The following is a 25,514-nucleotide window of genomic DNA, read 5'->3' as shown; positions in this document are numbered from 1 at the left end:
CAGTTTTTATAACGTTAAATTTGTAATAAACAACAACAATAGGCTATTGCACACAAAGAAGCCATATTATCTCATGATTGGTGTTTAGAAATGTATACTCTGTTGACCTACCTTCGTTTCTGGGTGTAAATATCACAGTATTTCTACCATCACTTCTAGCATCAACAGCAACAGGTATCTTATGACCAGACGGTCCACGTACTTCTGCCGTTAATTCACCTGTAATTACATCATATATAAAGCATGAATAACAGAGCATCTGTCACAGACAATGGCAGACACAAATTAAGCCATGTCCAGTACTTGGTTAAAATTGTTGTTCAGTAGTAAAATACAATAAACAGTTATACTGACTACAATCACTGGTTGTTCTACATGTAGCACGAAGGTTTTAAAAAGTGTTCACTTATGGTCAAGATACATTATGTAAGAGCTAAATCTGCCTATTGCAGTTCTTTATTTTGGCCTCAAATGTGACATAAATTATTAATAAGATATTTATTCATATGACAAGCCCAAAATCAAGACTCTAGAATATTGGATGGGAGTGATTTTTAATGGACTGAAACACAATCTCCATTTAATAATTTAATTGTACTATCGTAACAATGGTTCTTCTTGTATTCGTGATTAACGGCCACATCCACCGAAGGTGATATTGCAGACACGCGGTCTTATTTTACTATGCTTAGTGCACTCACAGGGGTCTTTCCTGTGGAAGGAAACCAGAGGGGTCTTTCCTGTGGGAGGAAACCAGATTACCCAGAGTAAACCCGCAGGGTTGGGAAGGCGCCCCTATCTCCAAGCCACATACGCTCACACCAAGGATCTAAACAACGACTGCAAGCCAGAGGTGAAGGGCCAGCTAGAGCTCGAAGCGTGACACTCTAGACCACTAGGTCATTCCAACCCCCCTAGAACAGTGATACTTGACAATCAAGATTATATTGTGAAACCTTAAAGCAATAATTTCATATTTTCTAAGAAAGTCAAAACATAATTATTTCTATGTCTTTTGCTCAATAGGTTGTCAACTCAATATTATACGATCATAGGTATTATTCTCCCACTTAAAAATCCTTTGACCCCGTAAATAATAACACAATTACCTCCCTTGTTTTTCTATTCTCCACATGGAATAGCTTTCTTTAAACGTTTGAATTTGAAGTTGAAAATGATATTTTTGCCAATTTCTCAACTGGCAATAGTGAATTATAGGATTAATAGGATTATTCTTTAACAAGGTAGTACTGTTTATAGATACCATCTATTTTAAGGCTTTATTTTAATACATTTTAAAAATATAACTTAAAAATATGAAATTGCAACTTTCAAAGACTTACAACTCCCTCAGAATAAAGTAATTTGAATGACATTTTAAATATATTCCTTTTTTATTATCCATAACTATTATAGCAAGAACGGTCAGTTATTTATCTAAATCTTACATAATGCATCTTTAATGTTTCGATAATTTACTCACCATTGCCAGCCTCTGATGCATCAAATGGGATATGTTTCTCTTTGTTGACGACAAGCGGAATAAAACCGCCATCACCCATCAATGGTCGCCATCCTCCTGATACACGAACTAACGAAGGATCTACCACCCATAATTTGTATGGAGAACCTAAAAAAACAAAATATTGATATCTCATAATCTATATAGATAACCTAAAAAACAAAATGTATAGCTAATAATCGTTAAGGGGCCCCCCCCCCCCAAAAAAAAAATAAAAATAACATATGGATATCTGTAAGAGGAACCTAAAAAATTATGGATGGCTCATAAACTGTAATCTGTAAAAAGATACCTCCGCCCCCCTTCTCCCCCTTTCGGACAAAACCTCATCCTACGCCAAAGTGAAATAATATATGGATATTTATATGAGGAACCAAGAAGTATGGATGACTCATACTCTGTATGGGGGAATTAAAATTTTTGAATAAGCAAAATTCACCACTACTATTAGTAGGTTGATGTTTGTACAATGTTTTGTAATGATATCGCCTTGAACGGTTTATAGGATATTCTCTGGTAAAAAAAACAAGACGATAGGATGGACAGCCAAAGCCCATTCATTCACTGTGGAATAAAAAATAACCTTACTTATTTTCTATATCAAGGGGCCATCGCGACTCAGTGAGTGTGAGGTCCTGTGTCTGTTTCCAGTTTGGGCTGATAAAATTCATCATGTGTGGTTAACCCTTGTCAGGGGTGTAGGACACGTGACAAAAAAACAAGGTCCTGTGTACACACTGGCCTGTACATATAAGAGCCCTTGACAGTTGGAATTCGAAATAAGAGTAGTCTGTAGTGCCGCTGCCCGGGTAAATTTTCCCCCATAGCATGCTATAGGGCGTATGCCTGTCTTTATTAGCTGGTAAAGTAGGATGTTAACGCCTATTTCATTTCATTTAATTGGGATTCATAAGGATACATACCATTTTTTTCAAAGCACGAATTTTAAAATTTCAAAGCACTGATTTTAAATTTTCAAAGCACAAGTTTTAAATTTTCAAAGCACAGATTTTAAATTTTCAAAGCACAAGTTTTAAATTTTCAAAGCACAGATTTTAAATTTTCAAAGCACGGATTTTAAATTTTCAAAGCACAGATTTGTCATGTCAAGGCACGTCCTGTAGGTGCGTTAAAATAGAGTTGACATACCTTCTATCTCTTTATGATCAAATTTAACATCTATAATATACTGTCCTTTCTCTACAGCTGTATAATAAACTTTAAATGTACCGTTCGACTGGGGCTCTATCTGACATGGAACAACTTGGGTTGGACCTTAAAATAAAAACAAAACATCACTTTAAACGAAAAAAGTTTAATGTGGAATCATCACTTTAAAAAAGAAAACAACAAAAAACACAAAAATTGCTCGAAGTGGGATCACAAACATAAACATAAAAATAAGTTCAAGCTAATTAAACATACATTATGCAAGAGCTAAATCTGCCTATTGCAGGTCTTTCTTTAGGCTTGAAATGTTATACCAACTATTACTTAGACATTTATTAACATAACAAGACCATTATCAACTCTTGATGCCATCGGATGTCTCCAATTTTAAGTAGATTAGAATGGTTCGGTCATTTAATGATTTAATTTAAAAATGGAGAAGCGAGGCTAAGACTCAGATATACCAGTGCCACGGGTACGATAATAACAAATCAATTTAATGCACACATCTTGTCACAACTACAAATAGTGATAACTTGGCTTAGAATAAAGTGATTTTCAACATATTCATTTTTCATTATCTATCTTTAAACAATTATAGCAAGAAAGGCTAGCTCTTTATCTAAATCTTACATAATGTATCTTTAAATTGGGATTATCCAGAGCCGGATTAAGCTTGTATGGGGCCTTTGTATCAACAGCGAAAAGGTGACATATTCTGGTGCAATTTATATGTAAGTATGGTAGATAGATAGATTTATGCAGCACAACAATATACAATATAGGTACAAACAATTTATTTGAACTAATTTAGGGTTGGCTTTGATATTGGGGCCTTTGGATTAAAACCAACATCGTAGAAAGAGAGTATCTCATCGTTTTAATTAGATTGTTGATAATTATCATTCACCTAGAGGCTTTAATGAAACTTCTTTCTAGACACCAAAAAAACCAGATACTTTTAACTTTTTACTCACCCAAAATATTAACACTTGGGTTACCACGGCAACCTCGTGGATCCACTATAAACGTTGACGTTCTTTGGGGCATCGCACGTACTAATCCTTCACCACTAACGATTGGTTGTTCTAGTTCATCTATTTCTTGTATAAATGGGGAGCCTAAAAAAAAAGACAATGGAAATATAAATTCTATTACATTGGAGAGAGAGAGAGAAAAGGAAATGGGGTTTAACGTCCACTTGACACAAACTAGGTCATTATGGGACTAACATATGGGAGGAAATCGGATGATCCGGAGAAAACCTACGAGGTTGGACAGGCGACCCTTGTGATCAAATGTGCACGCGTTAACCTCCCTCCCCCAATATTACATAGGAAAGTCACAGTGACTCAGAGAGTAAGGTGCTAGCTCACTAACAAGACAGCCCAGTGTTCAATCCCGGTGTTGGCAGAGAAAGTTTCTCTGGATTTGAAAGTATTGTCTCCCCTTGTCAGTGGTGCTGTGCAGCGATCCTGGCAAGGAACAGCATCTAGTTATCTAGATAGTATGAAAAACAGAGGTCCGTGCACACACTGAGCTGTTTAAATATGATGAAGCAGAGTATGCAGAAACTCTGTCCTATTTGATAAAGTCAGAGTAAATCTATAAAACCAGTACTGGGATATTTAACCGATTTAATTCTTACCTTTAACAGGCTTCCCATCGTATGTGAGCCATATTTTATAAATACCAGGTCCAGTAGGTCTAAAGGTTATTCTATAAACGTTTAATCTTTCTTCCGTTATTCTAGCACTATATTTCTGTCCATTATACATCACTTCCGCTTGCAGGATTCCATTACCAGCTTTAGAACAATCGGCTGTTAAATACATAAATTATAATTTATTTCACTATTTCGTCCTATTTATAGCATTGGAATTCCAACTAAGTAGATGCTCATAGGCGTAAGTTATTAAAGATGCATTATGTAAGAGATAAATCTGCCTATTGCAAATCTTTATTTTGGCCTCAAATGTTATGTAAACTAATGTTTAGACATTTATTCACATGACAAGCCTATAATCAACTCTCTAGACCATCAGATGGTGGAGATTTAAACGGATTGAAAGACGATCAGCATTTATTGATTTAATTTAAAAATGGCGAATCTCATCTCGTTTCGATGAACACGTAACTTTGCTACGGTAATAAAATAATTTGAATTCAATTTTCAATATAGTCATTTTGCATAATCTATTTTTGAACTATTATTGCAAGAACAGCCAGCTCTTTATCTAAATTTTACATGATGCATCTTTAACTATTCTGTTTAAAGGTCTGTATACATCCTCGGTATCCACTGTGGATACTGACTTGATTGTAAAGAGTTTCATAAGATGGGAAGCACAACAGGACAAGGCATGTTGTTCAACAGTTGAGGATATTAAGTTTGTCAATATCTATTAGTTGAGGATATTAAGTTTGTCTTCACCTATAAGTTGAGGAGTGCTACATATTGTTCCATCATTCATTCCGTAAACCTGAATATCGGAACCATCGGTCACATGACATACAAACGGTCCACCAGTTATATAATCTATCTCCCAATCACCTGAAATAAAACATTCAAATATTTCACATTACTCAAATATTATTCACTGAAACATTTTGTTCATGGTGGTACATCATTCTGCACACAGAGAACTAACTACTTCAGGAATAGATCTCTGCCATGAATGACTGCAATATCCAAAATATAGTACACTATTTTGTAATGCAGTTCTTCCCCATTTCACACAAAGACCAAATAAACCTTTTCAATTTTACAACTTCCCTCTACGCAATGTGTGCTTACCATCTATAGTCACAGAGTTAACAATATTCTACAGTTTGGCTTTCCTACTTTCGATTTCATTCTCAACAGAAATCTACACAAAAAAGGTTCATTTTATGATTAACATGGTCCAATTTCATTCCATTAATTTGTTTGCCCTTATTTAGCAGTAGGAGGAAAGGGGAGGATCCGAAGAAAATGCACAAGGTTGGACCCTACTCCTTGTTATGTACAAGCTGGCAATCGAAGCCACCACACTTGACTCAATGAAAAACCTTATGATCCAACACACATTCGTTAAACCATTCCGCCACCCAATCCCCACTTCTGTTTCAAGCAAAATATTTTATAGGAAACTTACAGGAAGTTTTAACTTTAATTCTCTGATCGTCAACATTTTCAAATTCTGTGTAAAACACAGCCTTTCTCTGTCGTTCTTCTGGATCAGTTGTGTAGAAATCAGAATCTACAAATAAATATATCAAGATATAAAACAATACCAATATATAAAAAATAGTTTCTGAGTTTGTAAAATGTGGGAGCTGAATGAAATAATGAAGATGGGCATACACCATTAGGGAAATTTTGCCAGGGTAGTAGCAGTCCGGCCTACTTGTAAATCAAATTTCATCTGTCAAGGGTTCTTTTACATTCACGCCAATATGGGCATAGAACCTCGCCCTCCGTCTTGCACTACTGACAAGGAGAAACCATGTCAGAAAATTTTGACGAACTTTCACTGCCAACAACGGGAGCGGTATGAATTAATATATAGGTATGGACCAAAGGCTCCCGCACAGTCTAGGTTGTAAGTTTCTATGTCTTGGCAGTGACCTCGTCGAGTTTCTGCAGATATACGCCAAACTGACGCTAGAGACCATGTATTTTTTTAGAAATTCTCCCCTCCCTCCACCTACAATTAACGTTGCCAGATTGACATGCTCCGAGAAAATTTCCTTAAAAATAGGCTCTACTGTGATGCTTCTATATAGGAGTTTCATGAAAGAAAATGTTGTATAACTTAAAATCTAGAAGTAGTAGTGCAATGCTAACTGACCTATATGTCACTCCCCTAGGCTCGAGCAGTCCTTATACACTAACTTTCAGCCTACCAGCAGCTCTTGTATAGCTGCGAACCCCGCAAATGATGATGGGACAGACACATATATAAATATATATAAACCGGGAGTGGTACACCACCAGACCTAAGTCACTACCCGGATCAGCATCAGCCACTAGGCAGCCCTAGTGTAGCCGCAAACCCCCGAACAGGTATTCATTATTTATGATTTAGATAAAGAGCTGACCATTCTTGCTATACTAGCTCAAAAATAGATAATGCAAAATGAAATTATTGAAAATTTGATCCAAATTACTCTATTTTGAGTCAAGTTATCGGTGTTTGTAGTTTTGACAAGATATGTGTATTGTGGCAACCAGGGCACTGGAATAATCGAGACTTAGCCTCACTTTCCCATTTTTAAATTAAAATCTCGAGTGTCTTGATTATGGTCTGGATAAGTTAATTAATGTCTAATTAATAATTCAGATAACATTTCAGGCCTAAAGAAAGACCTGCAACAGGCAGATTTAGCTCTTGCATAATGTATGTTTAATATAGATATTCAACTGTACAAATAATATACAATAAAAAATATATATATATATACATACCTCTAACTTCTGCTCCGTTGAAAGTGACATCTATAGAATAAGGACCTGGATCATACGGAGTATAAGTTACACGATACATGCCTCGTTCTACTTGTGTTACGTGAGATATAATCTGACGGCCATTATGTGTGACATCGACCCCGACTTCTCCATCTCCTCCCTTCGTACAATCGACTAGAAAAATATAAAATATTTCACTCTCATAAAAGACAGATGTCAATTGTTATGCTTTAACATTCGGTCAATCAAGTATGATTGAAATGAAGCGTGACATGCTTGTTCCTTTGGATAGTGCAAATTGATGACTGACTTCAATTGATGAAGACTTCAAGGATGTTACAATTCCAAAACAATTTTTGTCCAACAGTTGGATTGAACTCATCCTGGTTACCATCAAGCCTTTGTTTCCCTCTCAGGGGATGCTCGATGCACAGTCCAGAACGTTGTGAATTGACAGAATTGCAATCGAGTAACACAGAATTCAGTCCTGTCACAGTTCTGTCAGTCCCGACCACAGAGGTGGGGTGAGTAGAATCGTGACGTAATTAAACACAACAAATATTTACTTATTCAGTCGACACATGCATTGTAGCCCGGAATCCCCCTTTTCACTCGATTGTAAATGTTTTTGGGATTGAGAGAATTCAATTCCGAAACGTTCAATTGAGTACCCCCTCATTAAAGTCAGGTGACAATTGTCATTTGTTTATATTATTTTTTACTTCATTGGCAGACCAGCGCCTTGGCTACATAAGTTTTCATCAAGTAGGGGCTAACTGGTTAAGGTTTGGGATAAAAACATTGGTTGCTAAAATGTTGTACATTCACCACATGAATATATCTTGTTTTGATATCAGTCAAACAAATGAAAAGAGATGAAATGGGGTTTAACGTACTACTTTTCTGAACCAACCGGGCTATGAGGGAAAGGTTCCCAGGACAGAGGCGTTGCTTCTGACTACTCTTCATCGAATCCCAACTGTCAAATGTTCTTTAACGTGCACACCAACTGCAGGAAATCGTTCATGTTTCATCCAATCCTACAACTAGATACTGTACCTTTGCCAAGCCCTCTATCCGGCATCACATCCAAAGGAAAATCACAATGAAAATTGAGGATGCTAGTTCAATTAGGTGGACAAGTGCCATTTCACAAAATCTGTATTTTTACATATTTTTAGTCAAGAACATTAAAATTGACATATAGTGTGTGATAAGCGGAATTAGAACGATAATAATGAACAAGTTTTTCATAAAATCTGTTAAAAATGGATTTATTTGAAAAAATCAAATGATCTTTATTTAAAAACAATGGCACTTGTCCTGTCCACCTTATTGTACTAGCATCCACAATTCCAGAAGAACTTGACAACCAACACCAGGATTGAACCCTGGATCTTCTGGTTGGCGACACCATTGCTACTTACTGTGAAATTCTTGTAATTTTCCTACGGAACCAGCCTTTAATCCTACAACACGAACTTGTGATGGATCACAAATATCAATCGGACATCCATCAATAAATTTCTCTTTATAGTACAACGACACCTTCCATTCTCCGATTTCCGTGTGCAAAAACTGCGCGGAATAATGTCCATCTCCCGTCATTTTGACAACCCGACCACTCGGAGCTACAGCCTCTATTCTCACTCTCTCGGGATCAAACGGTTTGTGAACCTGGAATAAAAGATGAGTTTAAGTTTCGTTTTTGGCTGTTACGACCTCAACATGTCTTAAGCTAGCTGTTAATTTTTTAAAATTTTATTTCAATCCAATTTTAACTTGGCCAAATCTTCTGGGTAATCTCCAGAGGTGTGGGAATAAGTCGTGGGAACTCAAGCCAGAGTCGAGTCCCAAGTTGCCACATGTCGGGTCCGAGTTGAGTCCCAAGTAGCCCACCTTGAGTCGAGTTGAGTCCCAAGTCGCTGACTTTAGTACCGAATGGAGTCCAAAGTCTTCACAAAGTCCGAGTCCTGTTCAAGTTGCCAGTTCATCAAATGAGTTAGCAATTTATGGCGTATAAGGTAAATTAGAATTAGGCCCCCTCGCTGCGACTCAAGTCTTAAGCTCTTTCCAGTCCCAAGTCGTAACAACTTTCGAGTCCCAATTCAGATCATTAATGGGACTCGAGTTGCCACCTCTGGTAATCTCTCCATTGATATTTATCTGTAAGACATACAACTAATTTTCCCTGTTCTTTAAAGTCTTGATGTGTCATTTAAAGTAATAGGAATCACTCGTAAACTACAATATTGTGATAGATGAATCTCTAAGATTCAATTTCATTTAGTAATTACAAAGGTATGTGGAATAAAAATTTCATCGATCTATGTTGTTCACTAAATTACAAGCTTGCTGCCATATTGTTGTCCGTGAAGTTGTTTTGATAGGTCTGTTTTAAATCTGATTGAATCCAAGCTGGGACATTATCTAGCATTAGTATTTTGTTTTTGATTTAATTAAAACCAGAAACTTTCAATTGTTGTTGAATATGGTAATGGTAAAATGAGCAGGAGCAATGTCTCTTTATGTGTTGACATACAAAAATACTTACTTTGGTGTCGATAATAACACCGACAGAATAAATATCAATTTTAGTCGTTTCTTTCGTAGGGTAATCAATGGCAGTCGATTCACGATGTCGCACCAGATGAAAGTTTGATGACTGTGGCTGTTGTATGTGCTGTAAAGAGTTCCCCGTAAGAGAAGAGGTGGTGTTGGAAAAATTGGAATCATTTTCAAATGTTGTAATCTGAAATTAGAAAGTTATAACTAATTTGTAAATATTTGAAAACAATTTTTGTTCGTTTGTTCGTTTGTTTTATTAGAATATAGTCTATGTATGCTTCCAACATCTATCTCTAATAGAATGAATAGACTGTGTCCCCCTCCCCCCCCACCCTACCCCAAACGTCAGAGATGAGTTTAGATCAATCCGACCAACTGCTCCTAATTAAGCTCTGCACCCAAGGAAACCGTGCTAGGGTAATTTACTCCCATGTTGTCCATTAAAACAAAATTATGTTTTAGTAAAAAAAAAAGAAAGTAGTAATTTCTCGTCCCTTTAAATAAATAATTTTTGTCAAGTGGCAATGAAACTTGGATAATTTGTTACCATAAATCAGTTTTTAATCATATTAATTGTTGAACATGTATATTTATAAATACTCAGGGTTTTATATCTTGATAACGTCACTTACTGTAACCAAATATTATTTTATATTTGATAAATGTGAAGGTTTGTAAAAGAAATGAAATGAAATGGGTTTTAATGTCCTACTGTTCGGCTCCAATGAGGACGGACATACGCCATGCAGTATGCAATGAGGGAAATTTTGCCTGGGCAGCGGTGCTACGGCCTATTCTTATATCGAATTCCAACTGCCAAGGGGTCTTTTACATGCACGCCAGTGTGTATATGTGATCTTGTTTTTTTGTCCCATCCGAATGACTAGACTATAAGTTTGTAGATGGCCATAATATAACATGCATTAACTCCTTGCAAAGATTAGAGATGGCTGATTTTATATATTAATAAGAGTTTTCTACTTTTGCAAAACCATGAACCTTGATTAGGGATACACTAAATATACACTCTGAAGAAGTTAAGTACAATCAGGAATTTGCAGCTATAAAATATTGCTACTTTTGCTAAAATAGACAGTCTGATTAGGTGTATACCCTAAATATAATCTAACGTTGAAATACACTGGAGTCAATTCAAAAATATGTCTACTAGTGGTTTTACAATATAACATAGCTTTATTTGTGTTTCAATGTTCCGCTTGGTTAGTTGTGAATAAAGTTTGATATGACACCAATAGAGAGACATGCATAAAGACTCCTCTCACGATAGCTCACGATGACAATGCTTGCTAACATTATTATTGAGATTTTAGTTAACCTGACATGAATAATGAATGACGACAGGTATAAATTAACGACAAAAGATGTCTACTATCTAAATACAGATTAAAGGGAGTTTATAACAGCAGACGGCTACACCAAGAGAGAGAGAGAGGTTGTGATTAGTTTCTGCTATTTAAATACCTATTAAAGGCAGTTTGTAACAGCAGACGGCTACAACAAAAGAGAGATAGAGAGAGAGAGAGATGTTGTGATTAGTTTCTGCTATGTAAACACAGATAAAAGGGAGTTCGTAATGTTTAAATTTTCTCATGTAAGAAATATGATGAGAGATATACAGGTAGCAAGAGTGGCTACTAAACACAATTTTGAAATGTTCATTTTAGATTCTTCCAAAGTCTGCTCAAATCCTGAACACATTACATTCTTTCCCTCCCTAAACACCCCATGTCTTCTACCTAACACACAATGTTCACATTCGTAAGAACACCCAATGTCCTCTCTCCCTGAACACCTAATTTCCTAGCTCTCGACGAACACCTAACGTCCTAGCTTGCCACGAACATCTAATGTCCCCTCCCTCCCTAACACCAAATGTCCCTCTTCCTAAGAACACCCAATGTACCTTCCCACCCTAACACCCAACGTCCCCCTTGATAAGAACACCTAATGTCCTCTCTCCTAGGGGGGTTGGATGGCTGAATGGTTAGCACGTGCGCGCTGTATCATAAAGCCTGTCATTGAGTCAACTGGCATGGTTTTGAATCCCTGGTTGTACGTGACAAGGAGTAGGGTCGCCTGTCCATCCTCGTGGGTTTTCTTCGGGTCCTCCGGTTTCCTCCCACTGCTATAAAAGACCCCTACGCGCAAGCGAATTATTGAAATAAAATTAAACCATGTTAGTCCCGAAATGACCTAGTTTGTGTCGAGTGGACGTTAAACCCCATTTCTCTCTCTCTCTCCATGAACAGCAGATGTTCTACCTCTCCCTGCACACCAGATGTCCTATCCCCCTAGATCACCAAATGCCCCATCCCTCCCTAAACACCAATTGTCTCCTCCCTCTCTGAACACCAAATGTCCTATAATAATAATAATAATAATAATGAGGTTTTATATAGCGCCTTCTCCATGTTAACACATGCTCAAAACGCCAAATGTCTCCTCCCTCCTTGAACACCAATTGTCCTATCCCTCCCTGAACACCAAATGGCTCCTCCCTTCTTGAATACCAATTGTCCCCTCTCTCCCTAGTGTGTGCTGTCAGATATCCAATCCCTGAGTACTTATAGTGATTAGATTTTCTAAGCTTCAAAGAAATATAGGAGTAGTTTTTAAAGATAAACTTAGATTATAGAATACAGAAAACCATCCACTAGTTAGCACACTAGAATAACAACAAACATGATGTAACAAAAACACAGACATCTATGTTAAATTTGTATGAATTAAATATTCCAGTCTCATATAAAGTATTTGTAGAGGGATAGCAGATTATTTACTATTCAACTTTATTCAAGTTTATTTCTGTGTCGGTGTGCATGTGTACATTGATTATACCTTGTGACACTGGTGTATAAATGTGCATAGTCAACTTTATGTCATCTTCACAAGCCAGATTGATATTCTTACTGCTGACACTGATGATACTGCACCAGTGTATTCATGTGTATTATTTTATGCCATCTTCACAAGCCAGATCCTTACTATGATACTAGTGACAGTAGTGTATTCATAATATAGTAAATGTCATCTTCACAAGGTAGATTCTTAGTGTTGTGAGGATGATGAAGAATTACTTCAATATAAGACAGTTCTCTGTTCAGGTGGGCTTTCAGTATAAGAATGTTCGTGGGAGGACAGGATGTGGACAAGGTCTACAAGGATACTCCTAATAGTGTTATACTAAAGATCCTATATCAGGGCAATTCATTGTAATTTCATTTAATTTTTTCTCTTTTTACTGATCTATATCTTCCCATTTCTGAATTAAACCTCCCACGTTTGTTTTTTTTACTAAGTCTCCTTTTTTAAAAACTCATCTAGATTAATCTACGTATTATAAAATCTCATTTTTCCCCAGATTAAATTTCTCTTGGTGTTGGTTCACTAACCTGAACCACGATGACACGATGAGTATAGTGTTGGTTTACTAACTAGAACCCATATTCCAGAAGCAATGGCCCAAGAAATCTCTCTGGATTGCTGAATTGACTTATGATACTTGAGCTTTTGAGGGAGTGTGTCTATTCTTCCTGTTTAATCAAATATATCCCAAGTACAGCCGCATGACAGCTCTTCGTTTAATCTGGGGTCTTCCCAAAAACTTTGGACAGTGATTTAAGGTATTAAAAACGATGAAAGTATATTGTTCATCTCCAAGCAGTAGCGTTCACATTGTAACCGTTGATAGCCACGTTTGTCACGCAATTAATTTTTCTGCATTATTCTGCTATGCACTGTGTAAATCGTGTGCAAATATTTCGTGAGTCATGACGTAACCTTATGTAAACAATGTCGAGCTCTGTTTAAACCCGAACGACATTGTTACGCAGTTAGGCATTGGATGTTAATCGGACTATTGACCAGTCATAATTTGGAACAGAAATATGATTTCGTTACAGCAGTGCTTGAGTGGGATTAGGTTTAATCAAACGAAACACTGCGAGGAATATGACTAGAACCATGATAACATGATGAGTATGGTGTTGGTTCACTAACTGGTATCATGATGACATGATGCATTTGGTGTTGGGTTCACTAACTAGAACCATGATGACATGATGAGTATAGTGTTGGTTCACTAACTAGAACAATGATAACACGATGAGTATAGTGTTGGTCCACTAACTAGAACCACGATGACACCATTAAGTATGGTGTGGGTTCACTAACTAGAGAGACCCAGGGTACAATCCTGGTGATGGCTAAGGATATTTAGGATTTTACAGCATGGTTCCACCTTTATTAGTTGTGCAGGATGGAGAGAAAGAGAGATGGGGTTTAACATCGACTAGATACAAACAAGGTCGTTTCAGGATTAACATACAGTTCAATTATTGTGCGAAGGGGTCTGTATCAGTGGAAGGAAACGAAAGTTGTACAGGCGACCCTACTTCTTGTAACATGCAAGTCTGGACTCGAAACCACGCCACTTGACTCAATGACAAGACACTGAGCGACGGGAGGAAGAGAGAAGCAGAGACCAGCGAGTGGATTCACCCGAGATCAGCCGCTGTTGTGGCAGACAGGTAGAATGGTTATCTTAAACTATTCATGTACTGTGTTAATGTTATTGTTTAGTTTGCACGTGCTAACCATTCGGTCATCCAACCCCCCAAAATGAAATGGGATTTAACATTCTACTGTTCTGCTCCGACTGGGATAATAGAGACTGGTGTATGCCATGCTGTGTGCTATGAGGGAAAGTTTGCCCTGCTATGGCCTACACTTATATCGAATTCCAACTGCCAAGGGATCTTTTCATATGCATGCCAATGTAAACACAGGACTTTGGTTTTTTATCCCATCCGAATGACTAGACAGCTGTCCTTGTCAGGCTCTCCGTCTTGACCACTGACAAAGGGGAACCATGTCGTAAAATTACGATGAACTATCTCAGCCAAAGCCAAAATTTCTTATAGCTCACTGCCCAGTAGGAGCAGAACAGTAGGACGTTAAACCCCATTTCATTTCCCCTTTTATATTGTTCTATTTATAATTGTTCACATAATGTATAATTTCATATATTATGTGACATGTCATTTATAAAATTAAACGGCCTTCTCAATCCAAATTGTGTGCCTTTATCAAAATCAATGCAAAAAGAAAAGACCTGAGAGAAAACGAAACAAACTTTTTTATATAAAATACCTTTTGAGACCTTTGTGATATTCGATAGGAACGATTGGCCTCATATGAAGACGAATTCATAGAATCCATCATTCCACTCGCATCGTAAGATGAAGTGGAATCATTGAACGTAACCTGTCGTCTTGGTATCATCTGACTGTCAGATGCACTGAAAACACTTTCCATACTTCCTCGCTTTGAATACATTGACGACATTGTGATGAGATAATTTGATTTCAAATAATCAAAGTTTGTCCTTTTTAATATAAAAATAGCACCTTTTTAAATCTAAGGTGAGGACGATTTCTGTCAAATCACAAATAAATCAAAACAGAATTTGATTCTCCAAGAAATCAGGACATTAACACAAACACATTTTATAAATCCTAAAATATCAGCTTTTAAAATCGTTCGAATTTATTCCACACAATCGTAATGAGAAGCGTTTGAGGTAGATGGCCATGTTGGAACACGTCCGTCACTCAGAAAATTTAGTTTCACAGAACAAATCCATTGTCTCAGAACACACAACTAAACTACGTAGAGTTAAAACAGAAATGAAATCGGACAAAAAGTCGATTTATCACTGACTGAGTAGTTCTGTAACTGTAACTACCTCAAGAGTAAAAGCTTAGGAGAACAATGTCCCCGAACAGGTTGGCAATCCCTCTAAATCTTTTATTACCCAATTCTTCTTTCAACAGAAATCAAAACTTGCTAGGGTCGCTTCTTTTTTTGTAGCTCTTAAAACAGTTTGACCTCCCATTGTGGGGATCAGGGGTTGCATGGCAGCTATGGTCTACTTAATGACATTTTGATAGTCGCCCATTTTTACTGTAGTAATGATTTGTTAATAGATCTGCTTATAAATATAAATTTATTTTGGTATTTTCATACCAGACAATAAAAGAAAAAGTTGTAGGATATTATGATTCATAGTTATGTTCAACTTGTTGTATATGTATGTATGTATGTATGTCAATTACTTATCATTGAGATATATTCTTAGATATTCTTCAAAGGCCAAAACAAATTTCATATTTAGCTCTTAGGGTTTTGTGTCCCATGTATGTATGTATGTACTGATTTGTATGTCAACTGCTTATTGTCGAGATAATTTTTTTTAAACAATATCTTATTCAAAAATAGAAATGGATTGAGGAACAGGCATAGTCTATATGCCCTCTCTCCTGATTCTGAACCATTTTCTTAGGCCAAACTAAATTACTTGTTAGTTGTTCAGAGTCTTAATAAATAAATAAACTCAAGTCTTGTGTATGGTGTTTAGTTTAAAATTCAAAAACTTACAAATTTGGAACTAAAATATTTTGAGAAGGCCAACCATATATTTTTTTAATTCGATTTCTTCTTTCCGAAGAGGTTTTATAAAACTAATTGGTAGGGCCTTATTCTCATATATTCTTCTAACTAAGTCTACCTCGACAATAGTCTCTGGTATCATATTCTCAGATATTCTTCTAGCTAGGTCCCTGTTATCTATATAGACTACTTATTGTATTAAATCTTTCTCGTAATTCAATTATGGTATATAAAATATGAAATGAAAGGAAATGGAGTTTAACGTCTAAGAGTAAATTGCCCATACATTCCCTTGTTTTTTTTTCATTCTATACTTAATAAAAACATGGTAATATACAGACTTTTTCTATTTTCTTTATTTTCTCTTATCTAGTGACAGTCAATTCCTTTTATGAATTGTCAGATATCCTCTCACAGTTTTATATAACAACTTATCACTCGTCACTTCAGTCAGTTGTATATAAGGATAACTCATGTTTTGCATTTTTTGCATCACTTCCCGTTTCTTCAAATCATCGTTACGCATTTATCGTACTGTTAAAATGATATCTGGAACGTGTTTAACTAGTTCTATCACATATGTGATATGGCGGACACCAATATTGTCCTTTAAAGATAAGTAGTGTTGTGTGTTCTAAAGTAACTTTCTATATCAAAGTGAAGTGGTAATTAGAAACAAAATGATATTGGGTGTTCTAGAGTAACGTTCTATAACAAAGATAACTGGTATTGGGCGTTCTAGAGTAATTAGAAAAAAAGGTAGAGTGTGTTCTAGAGTAACTTGCTATGTCAAAGTGAAGTGGTATTGTTCTAGAGTAATTTGTTATATAGTTGTAAAGTAATATTGGGTGTTCTAGAGCAACTTGCTATATTAGAGAGAGGGTACTCGGGGTAGTGGGTGTTCTATCAAAGATAAGTGGTACTAGAAAATGATAACTTACCCTATTAAAGGAGACATCATGATAATTAATAGTCTGTGTATATTCTGAATGGGGTAGAAACTGTGAGACGTACGTCATGATTCCCAGATGTTCTCGTGTTTCCTCTGTGATTTCTTCAGCCGTTAAAACTGATTCCACGCCCAAATATTTACCTACATTAATACCTGGCAATACAAATAAATACCTACATTAATACCTGGCAATACAAATAAATACCTATAATAATACCTGGCAATCACAAGATAAACATGGAAATTAAATATGGAACTAAATGAAATGGGGTTTAACGTCCTACTTTTCTGCATGGATTAATGAAGACAGGCAAACACAGGGACTTGGGTTACCAGGTTGTTGAGGTCGTGTTGGATCGTGAGAGAAGCGTATCACCCCAGGATACATGTTAACTGGATCTACATCTGACCTCAACACAATCAACGCTCCAGTCCAGATCCAACAAGACCTTGATAACCTCTGTAGAATAGTATAAAATGATCAGGAATATGGCTTGTATTTTGTATTGTGCATAGAGTAGAATATGCACAGACTAGACCTAAAAAGTTTGCCGATCCAAGGAGACTCATATTTTTAGCAGGTCACGTATAATCGCAGTACAAACTTGCTTCCACCAGTCTCCAGGATCGACAGGCTGGGTATCTGCATGATGTTGATACAATCAAACAACACGATCAAGGCAATCCAATCAGACATTAACACGACCGAACACAATCCGATGTGATGCAACATGATCAGTCCCAGACTCCCAATGTTACCCAAGAACGACCTGGACCGTCACGGTCACTCGTTGTGAAGAGATCGATTAGATGCCTTTTCAACAAGACCTACTCCTAATTCACAAGACCTAACGGCAACCTTCGCGATCTAGGATGACCTTCTCCAGCTTTACAATGAGACTCAAATTAACTTGAGTCGCGTTAGATAATGCTTTGGTCTGATGGGGGCTTTAGGGTTAGAAAACTCTGTTGGCATAATGTCCTACATTAGTATACGTGCAAGTCATTCTTTCCTCTGAACAAACTTTCATTTTCGCTTCTCGGGCCCATAGCCCAAATTTTAAAACATAATTGGTTGAAATTGAGATGAGTTAAGAAATAAGTCAACCTTGTATGATGTAATTAGTGTTTGATGACATCCAACTGTTCTGCACCAACAGGGGTAATGAAGACGGGCATACGCCATGCACTGTGTTATGAGAGAAATTTTGTTTGGGCAGTAGCATTATGGCCTACTCATATAATCCAACTGCCAAGGGATCTGTTATGCGCAAGCCAACGTATACACGGGACCTCGTTTTTTCATCATATCCTAACGACTAGACAGCTGTCCTTGTCAGGCCCTCTGTTCTGCACCACTGACATGAGGAAACCACGCTAGAAAATCTCGATGAACTTTCTCGGCCAATGCAAGGATCGAAAACGTGACCTCCAGGCTAGCGAGCCAGCATCTTACCCATTTAGCCACCGTGGCTCCCGAAAGATGAACAGACATTAAGAATTAGATAAATGAAACCAACTCACTTTTTCTAATAAGTTCCACGGGTAATCCAATTTCATCTTGTAAATCTGGTAAATTTTTTCCTGAGTTCGACACTAATTCTGCTAATGCCTCACCATCATGCCAGTCCGTCTGTGGAGTAAAAAGGTCAAGGTCAATTTCTGACAGAGAACTGGAATCAGCTACAGACATTTTTGCGCCAAAAATCTACGACAAGGAGCCACTAAATATGTTGGGAAATATCACACTTCTAAAAGTTTTCATATTTGGAAACGGGGCGGAACTGATTTGTTATTGAGTAACGCGAAACAGACGTTAAAATAATTCTTATGTAGCAGACCATTTAATTCATCTGACATCCCCATATTCTGTTAAAGTCACAAAATAATTCACAAATACGCCCAGATATAACGTGAAAGTAATTCAATAGTCTATATTCCATGTTTTTGTTGCTAATCCTCGGAGATTAAACGATTCCATTTCATAAAAACTTTAAACTATACACATCATAGCCTACCCACACAGATAATCCTATAACAATCGGTAACTATAGCAACAGTCTCAGATAGACTAATCAAATCATTAGCATAAAATCTAAAATCAACAAAAGAGTCATCAGAATTTCACTAAAACAATCGATAAACAAAACAAAAAGTTTTCTGTAGGTTTAAAACATAAGGTGTGTATGTATTTACAAGCAGACGCCCATGTCACATATGTACCTAACGTTAACGTGTTAAGATTGTGTCACCCAGTACGAACATAGAACAAAACACATAAAACTCTCATCAATTGTATTTTGAAGTATTATAAAAAAATAAATAATCATAAATAAAAAGCCCGAGGCAATAGTTGTGTCGGACATTTTTAAAATTGTCTTGGCAATAATTAAAGGAAATGTTCTATGATTTATTGTCTGGATAGTAATTAAAGTGACTGTCCCATGATTTATTGTCTGAAAATATAAATCAACATATTGCTACAGGTGTGAACATTGACACCCATTTTTGACTAAGACAAAGCAAATTTAATTTTCACATCTTGCAGCAGGTCTTGATAAAAATGACTTTTTTTTTTTCAATTAGTTCCTATGTTAAAGAGTCCTGACCACCATTTACATTTTTCGTTAAAATATTTAATTTTTCATGGCTTAATCCAGGCTAATATGTACTCAAATTGATTATTTGATATTTAATTAAGAAAACAAAATCAACATTAAACTAGATAAGAGAGAGAGAGAAAGGGAGAAATGGGGTTTAATGTCCACTCAACACAGACTAGGTCATTTCAGGTCTAACGTATGGTTCAATTTTATTTCAATAATTCGCTTGCTCGTAAGGGTCTTTAGCAGTGGGGGGAACCAGAGGACCCAGAAAAAACCCATGAGGTTGGACAGGCGACCTTACTCCTTGTCACGTACAACTAGAGAATCGAAACTACGCCACTTAACTCAATGACAGATCTTATGATAAAGCGCACACATGCTAACCATTCGGCCATCCAACCTTCCTGAGACCAATCAAATGTCTTAACATGTTCCTTGTAAGGACCATAATCACCTTTGTCTGTAAACTAACGCGATGTTTAGATCTGGGGTCGGTAAACTAACGACATGTTTAGATCGAAGGTCGATAAACTAACGAGAGTGGACATTTGGAATAACTTATTTCAAAAACACATTCACTGACATTTTTAAAAGACATTCTTGAACATTTTTAATAACTTAATTCAAAAACACATTCATGAAGCTCCACATTCCATTGTCAAAATTGTTTGTTTTAGTTTATAAATAATATGACCTAGCTACATGCCATCATCCAAATTGCTTGTTTAAATTGCTTTATAAATAGCATGACCCTTCCCAAGTAGCTTGTGAATTTATATAATTGTGTCGCACCCTTGTGTAATGTATACATCATTATCATATAACATCTATACCCACCCTCAATATTCTATTCATCTATATCAACTAGTTAGAATAATCTATATCCACCCTCGAAGACCATGCTCGGAATTGAACTCACAACCCCGGGCCTTGAATCCATACAATGAATTGGGAAACCACGCCTTAAAATCCTGATGAACATTCTCAGCCAACAACGGGCTCTAACCTTTGACCTCCAGGAAATCCATACACCTCTACTAAATGAGCCAAAGGTAATTTCCCTTGCACCAATTAAGTAGGAAGAAGACATCACAGAACACACTAACACTATTTATGGAATAACAATTACTGGTTTATTAACATGCAACATTTCGACGATGATACTCTAGTCTTTATCAAGCAAATGGTAACATATATGTTTAAAACTTAAGTATTTATATACAGAAAAAGGAAGCCATAGGTATATACATAACAAACACTAATCAAAGTAACAAACACTAATGAAAGCGTGTCCAGATTTACAAACATTACACAGCACATCACATATTTACAAATATTTACACACCTTATCAAAATAATTAATAACGCAAATGAAATGAAAAGGAGTTTATTTCCTACTGTTCTGCACCGACTGGGCTAATGAAGACGATCTACTTTGATATCGAATTCAACTGTTAAGGGTTCTTCTATGGGCACGCCAACATTGTCCCCTGCCAGTCCCTCTATCCTGCACCACTGACAAGGGGGGAACCATGACAGAAAATCCTGATGAACTTTCTCGGCCAACGTCGGGATCAATCATGGGACCTTCGGGTTAGTGAGCCAACATCTTAGAGAACGAGCCACCATCAGTAACGCCCAGAAACTTGATGAAAACCAGGACATTACGGGTTCAGATCCAACTCAACACAAACCAGGACTCGAGGGTTCAGATGAAAACCAGAACTCTAGGGTTCAAATCAAACTCGATGAAAACCAGGACACTAGGGTTCAGATCCAAGTCGACGAAAACCAGGACTCTAAGATCAAAGTTGACAAAATCCAGGACTCCAAGTAAGGTTCAGATCAAACTCAACAAAAACCTGGACTCTAGGGTTCAGATCAAACTTGACGAAAACCAGAACTCTAAGGGTTCAGTCTGCCCTGACATAATATTCATGCTCTGGAGTTCATTTGAAACTGAACAAATTTTCAGATTTATGAGTTCAAAGCCTACTTGATGAAGGTCCGAACAGAACAGCCATCATTCTTTAGGAGCGTTTGTTTACAAAATTATATATATCCTTTGATAAAATAATTACAAATAGACAAAAAAGCAATCAAAGGACAGATAACAGGTTTGTTAATCTTATGTGGAATTTACCTGATTTGTAAAATTCTTCCTTTAAATAATATCCAATACTTTGTTTATACTATTAGAGTTATAATCCAATTTACTTAAAAGTCAATTTCACAGATTTACTTATAATCCAATCTCACTGATTGATGTCAAACCAATTTCACAGATTGACTTAAAATCAAATTTCACAGATTGACTTAAAATCAAATCTCACAGATTGACTTAAAATCAAATTTCACAGAATGACTTAAAAGCCAATTTCATAGATTGACTTAAAATCTTGTTGCACTAATTGACTTAAAATCAAATTTCACAAATTTATTAATAATCCGTTTCACAAATTTATCAATAATCCAATTTCACAAATTTATTAATAATCCAATGTTACAGATTTAATAATAATCCTATGGGTTTTAACTAAATATATATTTGGTAAAACTCCTATAAAATCCACTTTCTTATGATTTTGATTGGAAAAAAAAATAAATACACTATCCAATGTGATTAACTACTCCTATAAAATCCACTTTATATATGATTTTGATGTCTATCCACTCGGTGTTCTGGGACCTGTCTGTTATTTTGCTTTCATTTCAGTTAAGACTGAGAAGAATAGGGATGAATCGTACCGATAACACCGATATAGTTTGCATACAATCCCTAAATTTGGGTGAGTTAAAGAGATGCACTGACGATATTCAAGTTTTATATACACAATGTGGTTAGATAATCTAAACAAAGGATAGTCCGAAATATCTTACTCTCTATCTAGCCTAATCTGTTAGTATTAGGCAGAGAAGGTGTGTGTGTGGGGGGGAGGGGGTCATTATATCATGGTCCCCACCTACCACACAAGAAAATAAAATAGAAATAAATTACTCATGATAAGTAAAAAATGCTGGCGTATTTTGATGGTGTGAGACGTAGATTTCATAGTCTGCATAGTCATATCCCCTCTTTGTAATTCAAATTCTTATCAACCAAATATTGCATTCCTGTTTTTCTTTGTGTACAATATAAAATGTTCCATATTTCTATGTATGGGCAGGTTTGCACAACCATAGACATGGGTGGTGGGAAGCTGGACTGGTGGACTCCCCAGCTACTACACAAGCCACATCCCATTCCAATAACTGTGCCACCATCCAATGGCCACCAATCCAAAATTGATTTTAGCCAGCCATAGACATGGGTGTTGGGAAGCTGGACTGGTGGACTACACAAGCCACATCCCATTCCAAACACTGTGCCACCACCCAATGGGCCCCAATCTAAAATTGATTTTAGCCATCCATAGATATGGGTTGTGGGGAGATGGACTGGTGCAGGCACTTTAAGACTCCAGCTACTACACGGGCAAGATTCCACCCAACGACGCCCCCCTCCCCCTCAACCTCAAATCGATTTTAGCCCTCCATAGCCCTATATTATAATAGATTTTTTTCCTCTATTCCACTGTAAATATTTTAACTTTAAGTATAGTGATGTTTAAGACTCCTCAGCTAGTACCTAGGCAAGATTCCATTCCAATATCTGCGATCCACCACCCAACACCCCACCTGGAAGATCGACTTAAGTCGTCCATAGCCCTGGTTTAGGGTTAATGTCTCTTTAAGTAGCAACTTTTTTTCCTCTATATATTTGAAAAGTAAGTATAGTGATAGTTAAGACTCCCCAGACAAGATCCCCTTCCGATATTTCTACCCCACCCCCAAATTGCCTTTAGCTGTGTTATAAACCTAGTTTATTATAAATGTTACGATTCAAATAATTGAGCTTTTCAATACTGATCCCAATAGTGACAAAAATACGTCTTTTGAAAAGTATTTCAATCAAAATGGATTCACACTTTAAGAACTTTCCCAACGAAAAATTTTAGTCCCAAAGGGTCCCCGCCCTCTTTGTTTACATTTATATATATTGTGTCATTGTCTCTTTAACCAGCAAGTATTTTACCAGTGTATATATTTGAACAGTCAGTATAGTGATGTATATTTAAATTCAACGTGAATAGATATAGAATTATATAGAGTCGTGTTCGCATGTGTTTGTTACATCTCTCAATACGAGACACATCTCTTTATCTTTAAACCCATTTAAACAACAAGCCTAGCACTATGTCAATATTTCTATTACCTTCATTAAATAACCTCATTCAATATATTTTATATCTTTTCAACATATTCTTTAATTATAATACTCAGAATGCTTAAAGGGGCATTATGGAAGATTAGGTAAAGAGTTGACAGTTCTCACTATAATAGTTAAAAACTAGATAATGTAAAGGGAATATGCTGAAAATTTCAGGCAAATTGCTCCACTCTGAACTGAGATATTAGTGATTGAATTTTAGGCCTAGACTTGATCATCATTACTAAAGCCGGGTACGATAAAAAAACATAATCTTGATTATCTATTTTTGGGTACAATAAAAAACATAATCTCGATTATCCATTTGTGAACAAAAAAACCTTGTCTACTATATGTTATTAAATTATGTAAGAAATGATATTATGTCACGATGCTCTCTAATATGTTCTAAACACTATGACACTAAATTTGAGCTCTGTGCAAGTCACATGATGAGTTTTTAACAGATGCAAGATTTATTAAAACTATATATGGATAGTGATAAAATTAAATGTATGAGGTATAAATTGTGCACTGATGTGCACTGATGTCAAACCTAGAGGATCAAGGCTGTAACAAATGATGTGTAGCAGGGAATGTGTCACACGTTTGATGTAAGCTTTTGGCGGTTTTGCTTTTCCATATTTGAGCAATGGGTAGTGGTACACATGCCAATGAGTACATGGAATCCTGTTCCGTGTCAGACCAGACACCAGACAATCCCGAAGAACTTTCCCAGCCAACACTGGAATCGAACCCAGACCTAATTAGTTAGCCAGCGGATATCCTTTCCAATTATCATTCCAATTAGCGTTAAAACTATCATTCCAATTAGCGTTAAAACTATCATTAGCGTTAAAACTATCATTCCAATTAGCGTTAAAACTATCAATCCAAAACTGGGGAAACCCCTTTGGTTCAGCCTTTTTGTTATAAGGATAATTTGTGTAAAAGAGTTAATACTTCATACTGGTATATCTCTGCTAGACAGCCTGAAACTAGGGTTCCTTAGACCAGCATCAATTACACAAGATACATGTTGTAGAACCATATACTCGCAACTTGACTCAAAATTAGAGCTGTACGATATTGCAAAAAGGGTTTTTTTTCAACGATATAGTCAAATATCACGATATTTAATAATAATGTCACTTTGCTATTAAATAAATTAAATATAAATGCATTAAAGCTGATTACAGTGTGGGTAAGAATTGCTTTATTCATACACTTTAAACTTTGCTTTTTTTATAATATAGATTTATTAAAATGAACAAAACAACATCCTTTTTGGATAAAAATTAAATACAACCACTGGTGTTTAAAAAGCTTCTGCTTGTGACCTTGTGTAAGAAAATTCTCAAATATCACCTGCAGCGGAAGTACGTAGGTGCGGTCTTCAAGTCTTGTATTGTAAGTTCAAACAGTTTAACAAATACTAAATGATCCGGACTATCTTCCATTCAAGCATTTGCTTGGCTGCGGTATTCCTGGCCTAACAGTGACAGTAATCTATTTATAGATAGTTT

The 25,514-nt window shown here is 36.3% G+C and overlaps 1 protein-coding gene across 1 annotated transcript in view; it reads right to left on the bottom strand.

Moving 5' to 3' along the window:
* LOC126811952 (filamin-B) overlaps positions 1-25,514 on the bottom strand; it is a 54,962-nt gene that overhangs the window by 5,255 nt on the left and 24,193 nt on the right. The window contains exons 6-17 of the mRNA XM_050538037.2: positions 18,658-18,766; positions 17,123-17,286; positions 9,697-9,894; positions 8,570-8,819; positions 7,143-7,316; positions 5,830-5,934; positions 5,127-5,246; positions 4,341-4,514; positions 3,670-3,813; positions 2,672-2,797; positions 1,484-1,630; positions 99-219 (exon numbers count right to left, since the gene is read on the bottom strand). Coding sequence (XP_050393994.2) covers positions 99-219; positions 1,484-1,630; positions 2,672-2,797; positions 3,670-3,813; positions 4,341-4,514; positions 5,127-5,246; positions 5,830-5,934; positions 7,143-7,316; positions 8,570-8,819; positions 9,697-9,894; positions 17,123-17,286; positions 18,658-18,766 — 1,832 coding nt within the window. The remainder of the gene's footprint in view (positions 1-98; positions 220-1,483; positions 1,631-2,671; positions 2,798-3,669; positions 3,814-4,340; positions 4,515-5,126; positions 5,247-5,829; positions 5,935-7,142; positions 7,317-8,569; positions 8,820-9,696; positions 9,895-17,122; positions 17,287-18,657; positions 18,767-25,514) is intronic.

The sequence above is a fragment of the Patella vulgata genome, chromosome 1 (genome assembly GCF_932274485.2).
Source record: "Patella vulgata chromosome 1, xgPatVulg1.2, whole genome shotgun sequence".
NCBI lineage: Eukaryota > Metazoa > Mollusca > Gastropoda > Patellidae > Patella > Patella vulgata.
This window is presented reverse-complemented; position numbering and strand designations above follow the sequence as displayed.